Source organism: Oenanthe melanoleuca, chromosome 5, assembly GCF_029582105.1.
Source record: "Oenanthe melanoleuca isolate GR-GAL-2019-014 chromosome 5, OMel1.0, whole genome shotgun sequence".
Lineage (NCBI taxonomy): Eukaryota > Metazoa > Chordata > Aves > Passeriformes > Muscicapidae > Oenanthe > Oenanthe melanoleuca.
The window spans coordinates 25,702,294-25,716,457 of record NC_079339.1 but is presented as its reverse complement, the minus strand read 5'-3'; the positions used below and the strand labels follow the sequence as shown (position 1 = coordinate 25,716,457).

The 14,164-nt window shown below is 41.5% G+C and overlaps 1 protein-coding gene across 1 annotated transcript in view; it reads left to right on the top strand.

Annotated features, from left to right (window-relative positions):
* The first annotated feature begins 210 nt into the window (after window positions 1–210).
* The window catches only part of LOC130254084 (uncharacterized), a 50,356-nt gene continuing 36,402 nt past the window's right edge, over window positions 211–14,164 (top strand). The window contains exons 1-5 of the mRNA XM_056493310.1: window positions 211–759; window positions 1,979–2,068; window positions 10,204–10,276; window positions 12,799–12,935; window positions 13,407–13,538. Coding sequence (XP_056349285.1) covers window positions 211–759; window positions 1,979–2,068; window positions 10,204–10,276; window positions 12,799–12,935; window positions 13,407–13,538 — 981 coding nt within the window. The remainder of the gene's footprint in view (window positions 760–1,978; window positions 2,069–10,203; window positions 10,277–12,798; window positions 12,936–13,406; window positions 13,539–14,164) is intronic.

Genomic DNA, 14,164 nt, shown 5'->3' with positions numbered 1-14,164 from the left:
GAGAGGTTCCCAGCCAGAGGAAGGCACCACATTCCTTTTGCTGTGGTGCTTGTGCTGTAAGGTCCTTCCCTGGAGCAGTCTATCCTTGGTGCTCCACTGCCTTGGCAGTGGGAGGGGAGTCCTTGACTTGGAGAGATGAGATGGGTGGGGCCTCAGGTAATTTTATAAAATAACAAGTCATTGACTCCCACAGGAGTACATCCTGCAAACATGTCTTGGGAAGTGCTGCCAGCAGAGGTACCAGGAGTGGACACTGAAAACATGTCTCTGGAACTGCTGCCCACAGAGGGGCCAGCAGTAAATCCTGAAAACATGTCTCTGGAGCCACTGCCCACGGAGGTGCCAGGAGCAGAGCCTGAAAATCTCTCTCTCGAATTGCTGCCTGTGGAGATGCCAGGAGTAGACTCTGAAAACATGTCAAAAGGATTCCTGCCCATGGAGCAGCCAGGAGTAGATCCTGAAAACATGTCTAAAGGATTTGTGCTCATGGAACAGCCAGGACTAGAGACTGAAAGCATGTCTAAAGGCTTCATGCTCATGGAGGAGCCAGCAGTAGATATTGAAAACATGTCTAAAGGCTTCATGCTCATGGAACAGCCAGGAGTAGATCCTGAAAACATGTCTAAAGGATTTCTGCCCATGGAGGAGCCAGAAGGATGTCCTGCAAATGCGTCTCAAGAATTGCTGCCCATGGAGGTGCCAGAAGCACTCTATTACATGAATAAAGGGAAGACCATGATACCATCAAATGCACTAGAGGTGAGAAAGCAGCTTTAAAGTTTCACTTAAGGTCCTCTGCATTAGACAGAAAACAAAATCCTGCTTTGTGAGTGTGTTTGTGTTCAAGCTAGTGTGCCAATTCGCTGTCTGATGGGACTATACAGCAGTTCCTCTGCCTAAAGGAGGTTAAGGGAGAATTTTCTATTCAAGGCTGTCCGTGGAAAAAGTCCTTCTGAATCCACTGGAGCCAAAGATCTCATCTTCATAGAAAAAAATGAGAGAAGTCAGAGTAGTATAGGGACAGAAAAATATAAAAACATGGGAAAAAATGAACAGGGGGAGAAACTTTCTTCGGGAGACTGATTTGTCAGCCTTTTTTGTCTGCAATTAAATATTTTTATTGAAATTTTTGTATTTCTGTATAAATAGCAACATTTTGGCATGTATAATAATGTGTCAAACCCATTTTTTTGTTATTGAAAATGGGATAAAGACAGGATATAGACCAGGAGTAGAGAATTTAATATCACTTGCACATTCCCTTTTGGTTCCGAATTTTTTCATTTTGCTTTGCATTCTCTGCATTGTTTCAAAATTGGCATTTAGGTTTAACTGTAGTACATTATGCATTGTTCTGTGGGCTCCCTGACTGGATGAAGGCACATCACTTCAGGAAGTGACTTAGAAATAGAAACAGAATATTTTCAACATTTTCTTGTAGAAACTGTCTTTTAATAGTGCTCTACAAAGTGCTTCAAAAGGGGCCACCCTACATTGTAGAACTATTTTGGAACCTCTCTTTCCTGGAAAAGATTGAAACATTAGATTTAAAATTTGCAACTGCAATGTTTCACATTCTGTGTTCAAACTCACAGAAGATATTCTGGGGTATTTTGAACTGAGGTTTAATATTGCTAAGAGCTGGAGCAGATTGCCAGAAGATCACATTCAAAGCAAAAAGCAAACCTTTTCCACTGGATGAAGAGACACCTTTTAGATATCTTACAGCTGTGATGGTCTTCCTTCATTTTCTCATTGAAAGGATACTCCTGACATGGATTTTGTGCCAGTGTGCACCAGAGCATGTGAAGGTTTGTTCATTAATCCGAGTGCGGTAATGCAGCTGGGTGTAACCAAAAGCCCTTCTAACCGAGGTTTCATCATAAATTATGCAAGGAGAAATAATTTATCTATCCTGATAATGCTGCTGCTGTTGTTTTAACATTATTGTTTATTTTTTCTTTCTTCCTTTCTTCAGGATGGAAACTCAGGCCTCGGTTCCTTGGGAGATGGTGAATGGCGGAGAAGGAGAGGTGACGGTACGGGGCCAGACCAAGGTGATTTCAAGGTATTAAGAACAAGAGAATTTAGAACCAAGGAGTAATAAGGGATTTGTTTATCTCAGAAGGGGAGAAGGCTCAAGTAGCTAAAGAATGATGGCAGCAGCTTGAGTGTTACAAGGGAAATGCCCCTAAATCTATTTATTGCTTGAATCAATTTATTCCTCTCATGTTTATGATTTTCATAGAACACAGAATGGTTTTGGTTGGAAAGCACCTTTAAAGGTTATCTTGTTCTAAATTCCTGCAATGAGCAGGGATACCTTCAGGTAGATGAGGTGGCTCAGTTTCAATAATTGCTTGTTTTATTCCTCTGTTACATTTTATTCGGAATAGGCTGAATATTTAGTATTTTAATGTCTCACTTACTTGTAAAACAAATCCACTGATGAGCTTTCTGTTCCACAATATTTTGTAACTGAAAGAGCCAAAAGTAACAGGGAGACATGCTCTGCTGCAATGGCTCTGGTAGCATGATCTCCATCCTTGCAATTTGTGAGGGAGTCCTGGATTATTGAACCCTAATCTTTCATTATTTCTGTGCTCCATCAGGAAAGAAACTGTTGTGGGATTCTGTAAAAGGAGAGATGCTTGAATGTGCTAGGGCTGTTTCTTGTGCCTGAGTGTCAGTCAAAGATATTTGTTAGAAACTACTAGTTTTAATGGGAGTTCTCATTCTGCAACTGTGCAGTGAGTCTGGGCATTATTTCCCATCTGTCAATGGAGAAGTTTAAGAATGATTCATGTAATAAGTTTTTCCCATGGAGTGCCTGCTTCTGAGGTAGAATTCTGTAGATAGTAAAAACAGGTGAAAAAAATTATTGATTGGTTTTTGGTATAATATCTGTTCCTTACAAGGGGTCAGGAACTTAAAAGCATGATGGGAGAAAGAAAAAAGATTGGAGATCCTGGGTTATAATTACTTATGATAATTATACATATGACAAGTAACTTCTTGTCTCCATTTCCTAATCCAACACAGTGATGTGCTTGTTTTTCTATTGTGTGCTTAGGATATAGACTTAGATCAAAGTCATTTAAGGGTCATGAAATTTCAAGGGGACAGATGTGACAGTAGCAGTCCAAAAGAATCTTCTGATAAATCCATAACCTTCTTTTAGACCACTATATTGGTCCTGTCTCACACTGAAGGATCATTTTTTACATTGTAAAATCACAAAATTCGTGGCAATGCACTGGTGATGGACTGAGTTGGTTTTGCATGTGGTTACAGAGGCACTGTTTTTATGTGTGTTCAGAATTCCTTGCTCCATCTTGTGCACTTGCATGATCATTATTCAGCTACATCAACAATCATACCTTCATGTAAAGGATGCATGTACATATTCCTCTCCTCCTAATTTTTTCTCAGATATTAGTTTTTCATCACTGAAACTACCAGAAGACTTAAATATGAGGGTCTTGCTTGGTCAGAGGGATTGTCTGTTATAAACCTGTGACAGCATTTGCCATTCTGCATTAAGAAATCTGTGTTATTTGGGCCTTGTCTGGTACTTAGATCCATGCTAAAGTGACAGGCAGAGCCAGCTCTGGTATTTCAGACATCAGTGTTTATACCGAAATATTTGAGGATTGCACAGGTCTTGTATAATAATGCATGTGAAAGAAGGGGAGGGCATCAGTTGGATGCATAGTTCTAAATTCACCATGAGCCATGTTTTAATAAGGCTAAGATGCATCACATCTCAGGTCAAGCCATACCTCATTTCCCTGCCACACATGGGCTCCTTGCTCTTTCAGGGTTTGTGCAGCTGGGACAGCTGCAGCCCCTAAGCAGAAGAGGGGCAGGTTAAGCTCTCACCCTTGTGCACAGCAGGAGCTCTGATTTCTGCTAGGTTTTGGAAGGTGGAAGCAGCTCTTGAGGTCATGGGAAGAGTGGGAAGTTGGCACACTGCAGAGCAAGAACAGGAGCAAGGTGTGACATCTGCTGCTGGTGCAGGCTGGGCTCAGTGATGTGGACAGGAGCTGAGGCAGGCAGGAGGGCTGGGTCTCTGCTGACTCCAGGCTCCTTGGCAGGGGCTCCTTGACTCCCACAGGGGCCAGAGCCTGCTGTCAGGAGCAGCTCCAGCCCCAGGCCCTGCAGCAGCTGGAAAGGCAGGAGTCAACAACTCCTGAGCCACCCCAGCCCCACAGTGCTTGCAGGGCATGGCTCCAGCAGCAGCTCTGCTCAGCTGCAGAAGCTGGTCTGAGCCCAGGTGCCTCCTCTGCCACCATGCATGTTGGTATGGGGTTGTCTAAAATACAGACTGCTGAAATTACACGTTCCAGCACACCTCCCACTTCAAAAATGAACCTCACAGAATCAAATGAGGCCACTTCCCATCAGCTCAAAACTTTGCGATATGGTTTGTCTAATCGGTGATTGACATCAAAAACGCAAAACATCTGTACCTGAGACAGACCTATAAATGTCTTTTAGAACTGGTAGTCTCAAAGAGAGATTTTCAGAGTGTAATAATGCATGTCTTGTAGTAATATCTACCTTAGGATGAGAATCCAGAAATGTTCAACAGCTGGTAGACGTAAACACTAATTTTACAGCTGTCTGGAAGTATAGAGAGTCTCAACCCTCAGTTCATGCTCAGTCTGGTTTCTTTCTGTCATATTTGTTCTACTTAGGGAGAGCAGAGCACTATAAAAGGGCACTGGGGTTTTTTTATGGATGGACTATCCGATTGCTTTGGATACAGTTTTATATATGGAAATTATTTTGAGCATGCAATTGAACAGTTTAAGTTTTCAAATAGACCTATTTTTCAAAATCTGAAGAAGTGTGAGTGTTAAACATCTGCAAACACTAAAAGGTGAAAGTAATGCTAACAGTACTGAAAGGGCTATGCAACTAGCCTGAGTTATCCATCAAATAAAATATATGCAGATTTATATAATGAGTAATAGAAATAATAAATAATGTGTTATTTATTAAATATAATTATACATCTCTGCATTTATGGGATCACTGTGAAGTGAGAGTATCCAGTATTTGAAGTTTTGGGTTTTGGAAATGTCTTTCAAGCACGGTATAATGTGCTTAGTCTCATTCCTCAATTTCTGAGCCCCATGATGGATATATGTATGAGGAAGGATACAATTCTTGTGACCTTGCATGTACCTGTCATGTTCCTGTGGATGTGGAATTTCCCTGCAGGAACCAGGGTTACCGTCGCTGTGTGCCTGGAAGGGGCTTTTCCATCTGGGTGTGGGCATTTTTAATTCATTGGTATCCAGCCAAGTCTTCTGCTACTCCTGGTGAAAAGGTGGAAATGTTACTAATAATACCCATGAAGCACACAGGTTGTGGAAAGCTCTGCTGTGGCAGCAGTGATCATCAGCACCAGCAGCGTGCCCACGCACGGCCCCGCAGCCCCGGGTGAGGTGCCCTCCCCAGCCTGGAGGAGGAAGGAAGGAAGCAATTAGAGCATCTCTTCCAGCATGGAGCCTGGTTTTGTCAAGAACGAGGAAGAACTTCAGAGAGGTGGCCAAGAGCAGCAGGTCTGGGCAGGCTGCCACGGGGGATCCCAGCACATCCCACAACATCCCACAGCTCGAGCAGGTTGGGGCAGGGATTGCTGAGTGAAGTTCACAGCCTGGAGCATCCTGACTGCAACTGTAAAAATCTCACAACTCTCTTCAAGGAGACCTGACTCTCAGGCAGCTCGAGATAGACTTTCACACACTACCAGCTCTCAATGCACCATCAGCAGGCAATGATTTGGTCCTTGGCTACCATCTAGTTAAATTGGCACTTGGAGATGAAGACAGGAGTGCCCTACAACATCCTGGGAGTGATTTCATCTCAGCAGAATGCTTCTCCAGGCCAGGAATGCAGGAATACCTTAGACAAGGCAAGGAAGCTGTCTTTGCCAGGAAAGGCTGCTGAGCTAGTGCATGATATAGAAACACACAGAGGAATTATTACTAGGTGATTGCAGGAAAACTGTGTGGATAGAGAGGAAGTGTTTTTTCATGGGTTACAGAGATGACACGTTTTTTCAGGCTGGTGTGTAGAAGTGGATTTTTCAACTATTGTAAAAGTAAATTGATTATGCCAAAGGTATTTTTAAATCTTGTCTGATGTTTGCAGGGTGGCTTGTGGAGCAGTATGCAGTGCAGTGGCACTGAAATAGGTAATGGTACCAGTGCACTGTGGCACACAGTTTTCTTTGCTTCCTCGCCACAGTTCTGCACCCAGAATGACAAAGACCACCTACTCACGAGACCAGGTGGAAGACTTTCCACATTTCATGTAGAAATGCACCAGCTGAGTACCTGGTTGGAGGATACCTGCTTATTGATGATGATACAGTTTTCACACACACAAACTGAACATGAATTTTAGGATCTCTGCATTATTCTTCTGTTAGTTTATAACTGCTTTGGATATATAAATACCAATCTACATTGTTATTTACCATTTATCATTAACAATCTACAATTTATATTACATATAAGTCCCAATCTAAAAAGAGCAACAATCAGGTTCTGAGAGAGTGTTGACTGCCCCTGAACTGAGCAGTCAACTGAGGGTTCAAGAGTAAGCTCTCTTCTCTGGATCAGTGTTGTTGGATGACTGGTCTCTGTTTTGAGAAGGCAGCTACAATATTCTGCTATCTGATGGAACATCTATGCTAAACCAAGCACCTAACACTAGGAAAAAGCCTGAAAAGCATTCAGCCAGCACTCATTTGACTGTACTGTTGTGGAATTGCATCACTGGGGTAGTCTACAATAAGTGAAGGGATGAATGTTCATACTATTGATATCACGAGCTGGAAAGATGGAGCTAGCAATCGTCCATGCTGGCAGAATCTCTTAGATGAAGAAGCCTAAAGGCTGAAGAAAGAAAGCTACTAAGAGAAAAGCAAGTTAGAAAAAAAAAAGGTAAGGAAGAAGAGTCACCCTCTGGTGTCATGGACTCTTGCCTCATTAAGGAGTCCTGCCATTTTAGAGCTCTACAGCCACTTGTGATGTGACAGGATGTATTATACAGCTAAACTAGTGGAGTAATTTACAGCAGTGCTTCTTGAGATGGATGCATGCCACGCATACTTACATCTGAATATAAGCATGACTTTAAAGAGGTCTGGGATTGACCTGCAGAGGCACAAATGTTCCAGGAATGCAGGCAGCCTGCATCACCAGAATGCTTGTGACAGAGAAATTTCTGTTTTCAAATTCTAACTCCTCAGCTGGGAGAAAGTGGGGATCATTCATGTGGCAGAGGAATCCCTTATACCAATATATAGCAACTTAGTGTCGAGTGTTGCTCTTTTTCTGGGAAACACGATAAAATCAAGATAAAATCAAGAAGAGACTATGAGGTCTGTTCTACATTAGATGGAGCTGCTGTTTGGAAAATGTCAGTAAAACTTCATTTTCCTGGCACTTCAGAGAAACTAGCAGTGTACACCCTGGTCATCACTGGCACCTCAGAGTGCTGTACTGCATGCAGCTGTGCTACACACACATGAGCACAAGCTGGGAAGCCTCAAACTGAAGACAAGCTAAGAAGCTGACAATTTGTTGTGGTGGAAACCTCTCTGTATGTGGAACCACATTGCATACCAGAAGCCTTTTTTTTTTTTCCCCCTTTTTTTTTTTTGCTATCATATCATAGCTGTTAAGTAAACAGAATACCAGAAGCCCTCTGTCTTTTGTTTTATACATGCGTGACTGCTGTTTTCTTTGTCTCTATGACTAGACCCTGGTACATCATGTTATAGTCACAGCTGCTATTTAAATACATTTCTTTGTTTAAGATGTTACTGGAATTAATTAAAATAGCAAATCCTCCTGGGAGCAGAAGAACTAGCAGGGCCTGATCACTGGGTGAGTTCTGCTCTCCCTGCTGTCTTTGCTGCTGCTGGCAGGTGCCAGGGCTGTCAGGACCACTGACTCCTGGCTCTCAATTTCCCCAGGTAACTGGCTGGTGGCATCTGCCTCTCCCCCAGTGCAAGCACAGGTCTTGATTTCTGTAGCTTCTGTTAAGCCACTGATGTTATTTTTTTCCCCTGGTAAAATTTCAGTAAATCCTTTCATGAATCCTGCATCTCTGAGAATTGATTTCACATAGGGAAAATCTAACATGTTAGAAAGGCATTGCATGGGAACCAGGAAGAAGGTGATCAGATGGCAGAAACCATCTAATATTCCTTAAAAAAAAACAACCCAACCCAAGTTTTCTCCCATCTAAGAATCTCAACTTGCTTTGCAAATAATGGATTCATTGGTTCTCACTCAAGCAATGCCACTTGTCAGAGGAAGTGTTGCTGGAGTTGATCCAGGAGCTGGCAGCACCTTGTGCAATTTCTGGAGATTCCTTGGGAGAATTTCCCCCATGTTTATGCAGATCCTAAGGAACAATGAGTTTCTGCCTTCTAGGGCATATGCTGAGGTGCCTAAGCTCGTTCCTAACATGTGAGTGTGGTGATCCACCTTTGCTAATTACCCAGCTGAGAAGAAGGGTAAATTAACAGGGTGTCGAACTGTATTAGCATGGCTATATTGTTTCTAAAATCTGAAGCAGTCTCTTTGCATGGGGTAGCTCTGAGGACATATCCTTGTATCAGTTGTCTGCAAATTTTACAGCTTCTATCAGATTTTTTTTTCTTTTGAGAGAAAATTGAAATAGAAGGGAAATAGATTTTGTAGGTTGAATTTCATGAAGAAGCACTATAAAAAGAACAAAAGTCATAGAATTCTTGAGACACATATAAGAGGGGTGGAAACAGCAATGGTGTTTAAGAACTCTGTAAAAAGATTTTAACATAACATGATATGTTAGAGGAGAGAATAGAGGATTCTAATCTAATTTGTTGTGACGAAAGAGGCATATTATCTTTCCATCTGTGAATAAAACCCCTTTTCTCTGTTTACTTGAGAAAAAAAAAAAATGGTCTAAGTGAGTTTTTTTCCAGCTTCTGTCTTAACATCTATTTTGTCTACTTGTTTATAATTCTTATAGGAAGCCTCTGAAGTGCTATAGAAATAGAAGAATGTTCCTAAATGAGAGGAAACCTGTTGATAAAAATAGCAATTGTCAAAAAGAATGATTTGTGGGGCTCTGCTGTAACCACTTATGCAGGTGGAAATGTTTCTAGGAGTGTGAGGAAATAACCATGTGTCACAGCCACAGGAAATGCTGATTTATTTATTGGCTTGGTCAAAATAGCCTTTTCCAGATAGCTCTGAGACAGAGACAGGTTTATGGAATGAGCCAGCAGGAAATTGTCTTCCTTTGAAGAAAGAACTCACATTTATCTTCTAATAATAAATAGGAAGAGGTCCCTGCAGCCACAAAACCTGGAGAGACTTGTTTTATAAAAGATTAAGGCCGAGATATTTAAAGGGAACAAAGGAAGTTAAGCACTTTCAATCTTCAGGAGTTTTTTTGCAGGAAGGTAGTACACTTTATTTCTCTCCAAAGGCAACCATACCTAAATCTTTAGATCCTAAATCATTTGCAAACAATTTTCAGCCATTGGCTTATCTCATAGCTGTGATTTACAAAAGTTCACATTACTGTTACTCTTTCTCGTACAATTGTAAATTGCAGGAAATCTATGTTTTTGAAGCAGAAGGCAAAAACACCTCCTAAAAAGTGGTACTTCAGGTTTGTCCCATGGGAGTCCTCAACAAGAGATATTCTCCACAGCACTTTTTTCAATGCTGTGGGACCATATGGATGGTTACTAGGGGCATTGACTGTAACTCTGACTAAGACTGATGGCATTTTGGCAACTTCATCATGGTCCTCACCAGTGCATTTAATCTGTTCAAGAGACTTACTGTAGTTATATTGTAGACTAGATTCAGGAATTTCAGAGTGAAAGGTTTTGCAAGCATCTCACAGGTTGTGTAAATTGTCAGGGATTTATTCCTGTCTTTTCTGCTCTGATGAGCAATCTGGAGTCTCAGAATAACAAAGCAAATAGACAGTGAAATATATGTAAAATGTTGAGATATTTTTTAACAGCAAAAGCTTCATCTGCAAAATAGTGAGATAATTAACCCAAGTTTTACTAACTGTATTTGTGCTTTGTGGTGCCCAGTTAGTTAGCTCATTTGAGATTTTTTGCCCACCAAATGCTTATTCAGACCCCTTTTTACTATTCCTCTCTAGATAGAATCCTCTCCTTGCTACCTGCTGACCGTAAGGATCATCCGGATGAAAAATCTCCAGCGAGTGGATGCCTGTGAGTATCTCCATTCTTGGTGGTAACTCGGGACACAGGCAAATTGTACCTTTTATAAATCTGTAATAACCTTTTCTTGGTGTTTCTGAAATAATCCAGTGTTTATGTAAATTAATTGTTATAAACCAGGTCAGTCTTGCTGCTTGCATTTGTTTCATTGTCTCCCTGTACTTTCTGACTGGTTTCAAGACTTGAATGTGTTTCTGGGGATAAGTATTTTCTATCAAAGAAAGGAGAGTTTCTGACAGAGGTAGATGAAAGACTCCATTCCATGTTTTCAAAAGCTAATTAATTATGCTGTAATTCTGCTGATAGGTTGTAGCACCTGGGGAAGTGTGGCTGGGAGGAGCAAACCTTTTCAACATACTCAGTCTTGGTTCTGACAAAGATTAATTGAACAGGAAAAAGCTCTTCACAGTCATTACCACCAGGCTAATGCCATCATTAATTACCCTGAAAGGACAGTTAAAAAATGTGCTGAGGGCTGGGTGCTTGGTCCTTTCCAAGGCTTCTGCAGCAGTCTTGCAGTTGTGCAAGAGTGTGAGTCACGTGGTAGGAAAGTGGAGTATGTTGGAAAGGAAACCACCACTGTTTTGTAAAAGAGCATCACTGTCCACATGTGTGCTAAGGAGAGGTGTTTCACACAAAATAGACAATTTAACAGTTTGGGTTTTTTTGAGTAAACAAAGCTCTGTGACTAACTGTGAAAAGATGCTGAAATTGGTTTGAGTGTGGTGGAAGGGAAATGATGTAACCCTCATGATTCTCTTGATTCTCCTGTTTTGCTGTGAGCAGCAGTGATTGGCTCTATGATGTCTTGCAGATGAAGAGTCAGGAAAGATTTTCTGAGAGACAAAGATCTGGATTTACCGTGCAATACCATTGCTGTCTTACCTTGTGGTTGTCGTGTTTTTGTGGAAGGTGTACCAGAGGATTTCCCTGTGTCACAGCTCTGAGTGAGAGGGACAGCAGCTCTATCCTAGGCCCTGTCACTGCTCTGCACCTCCCTCCTGGTCCATGGCTGTTGCACATGTGTGGTGAAGCAAGAACACAAAAAGGTCTCATCAGGGACTCATCTCAGATCTTCTGCATGTCAGGCAGCAAGGCAAATAATGAGGTTGTAGAAGGAGATTGTGCAAGCAGAATTGAGGCAACATTTTGCATTAAATACACAGCTGACTAGTTTGGCTGCACCTACTCGTATAATTAAGCATTGCTTGATATGTACTTTGTATCTCTAAGTACAGTTAAGATACAGGAATGATGAATCACATCAGCAGAATAAAGTACTTGCCAGCCAAACAGCCATCAGTCATTGATCTTAAACCATAAAGCCAGTCATATAATAGTTACAAAAATCACTTTTAATGCATTTTCAAATCAGTAGCATTACTTCTAGATTCTCCAAATATATTCAAATACATATTTTTGCAGTTTCAAAATTCTTCAAAGTGTTATTGTCTGCATGGAATTTCCCAGTTTAAAAAAATAAATAAAAACACTCAAGGAAACAGAGTAACAACTGAAACAGCTTTTATATCCAGAGGGCTGAATAGGTTATAGTCCTTAAGAATGAAAATAAAATTATTGAGGAGGACATGGAAGCTCTTGCTACAAAAAGGAAGAGACAAAGAAGGTGAATAAGGAGTAATTTTTTGCAAAGAGACTAAGAAATCAGAGTGGTGGGAAGGTAGAATTCAAGTAGATTATATGACTCTAGACAAGTACAGTGAAATTGTATTTTTAAAGGCAAACTAAGATATGAAATGTGTAATAGAGCAGGAGAGGGGGAAAGCTAGGGCCTACTCAATATACTGCATCAAAAAATACTGCATCAGAGAGGTTTTCAAGGTGCTGTAGTACCTTGCATAACCTCCAAAAAGAAACACAGTAAATGGTATTTTTGTCTATAGTTGTTTGAGATAAACCCTAATTTAGGTGTCTGTGTGAAAGGGGGTGTAAAATCCTTCACTAATTTTCTCCTGATGCATTTTGGGAGAGAGACTTGGTCCCTCTCTTCCTGTAGGTGGCAATTAGTTAAATTCCAGTGTCTAATGCAATGAGCTCCTTCTGGAGGAAGCCTCTGCCATCTCATACAGCAGATGTAGTTCTGTAGCTCCTTTCACAAACCCTCACAAAGAAGATCACTGAGGACAAGGCAGAGATGAAGACCTTTTGCAGTTATTCTCAAAAAGTGGAGGAGGGTGCCAGGCTCTCTTATCAGACAGCAGCTCAGGGTTAATGTGTGTGTGTGCATGAGCACAGGAGAGCTTGTTGGCTGAGAAACTGGCACTCTTGTCTGTAACTCATGCAAGGAAGAACAGAAACCACCTCCTCTTCTTGTGGTCCGTGCTTTTTCCCTCTCAGAAGGGAATCTTGCGAAGTTACATTGCATCGGACTTTTCTGTCTTTAAACACCGTGTGCTTGGTTTTGGTACCAGTTGGTGCAGTAAGCTTCCCAGTGTCCTGCAGCACTGCTGGCTTTGCCACATCAGCAGTTGTTTTGCCTCTCCCCTCCCCAGTGAGCCAGGCTGATTGCTACGTGTCCTTGTGGCTGCCGACCGCGACGTGTGAGAGGTCGCGCACTAAAACCGTGAGGAACTCCGACAATCCGGTGTGGAACGAAACCTTCTACTTCAGGATCCAGAGTCAGGTCAAGGTAAGCCAAAGCTGTCTCCTGAAGCAGCCTGAAGAGTTGTGCATGTATGTCCTGAGCTGTGCCAGGAGTTGTTTAAGAGATGGCGCACGATAAAGGACTGCCCAGAGCATGTAACAGCAGAGATGACAGAGTGCCTGTGTCTGTTCAGTGGTGCTGTGTAGGAGGGCCAGAGAGCCAGCTCAGTTTTGAAGTTTTAGAGAAATGAGAGACTCTTATGAGACAGTGCTAGATGGATACAGAATCTGGGAGTTGCCCAAGCTGTTGTGTAGGTATAGCCAATGTATTTTGTTACAGCAATTAAAATGAACTAGGCAAGAATGAATATGCAGTTCAAGTGTGTTTTTCTAAAGGGAGATAGTATTTAATTTCTCAACTTTTTTTCTCAAGCACATCTTCAGCAATACTTTTCCCCTGGAGCTAATGATGTCCAGGCTGAGAAACTATAACAAATTCTTCTCCCTCTTTTTCCAGAACGTGCTGGAGCTCACAGTGTATGATGAGGATTTTGCTACTCCAGATGACCATCTCCTCTGTGCACTGTTTGATACTGCTAAACTTCCACTTGAAAGAACAGTTGTCCTATGCTTCAAGCCTGCCCCAAATGTGAGAGCAACTAGGCAGCTAAAGCAACTAAGAAAACAGTGGAGAGTTACAGAACAATTTCAAAATATTTCTGAACCTGCCGTGGATTACTTATTGCAATAATGAGTACAGGAATTGCCATTCAAATTATAAGCGCAAAAATGTGGTAAAAAAAACCTGAATTTGAGAGTCTGAACTCCTCTTTGCAATATTTTATAAATTATTAAATGCTATAGGACTGAAACAGTGCAGTAGGTAGAGGAGGGATCTAATTGTGAGCTATCTGTGAGAAACACCAAGGCCATAGAGCTGTTTCAGGGTGAATAATCTGTACACATATAATTCATAACCTGAGGAATTCCCATAATTTATAACCCCCTGCCCCTTTACTTGTGTCTAGTTTCACTCCAAAAGGCAAAAATGAAGTTGCCCCTGTGTGTATCCCACTATGAATGGATGATGATTCACCCTGTTTTTCAGTTTCCCATCTGTAAAATGGGAAAAATAATCTTGATTCTCTTTGAGATCTAAGAATGAGATCAGCAAAATATCTCACATGCAACTTCTTGCTACCAGGGACAGATTCTGGCATCCAAACTAGGTCATTCACAACCAGCTTGTACAGATCAACATTGCCTTCCTCGGGC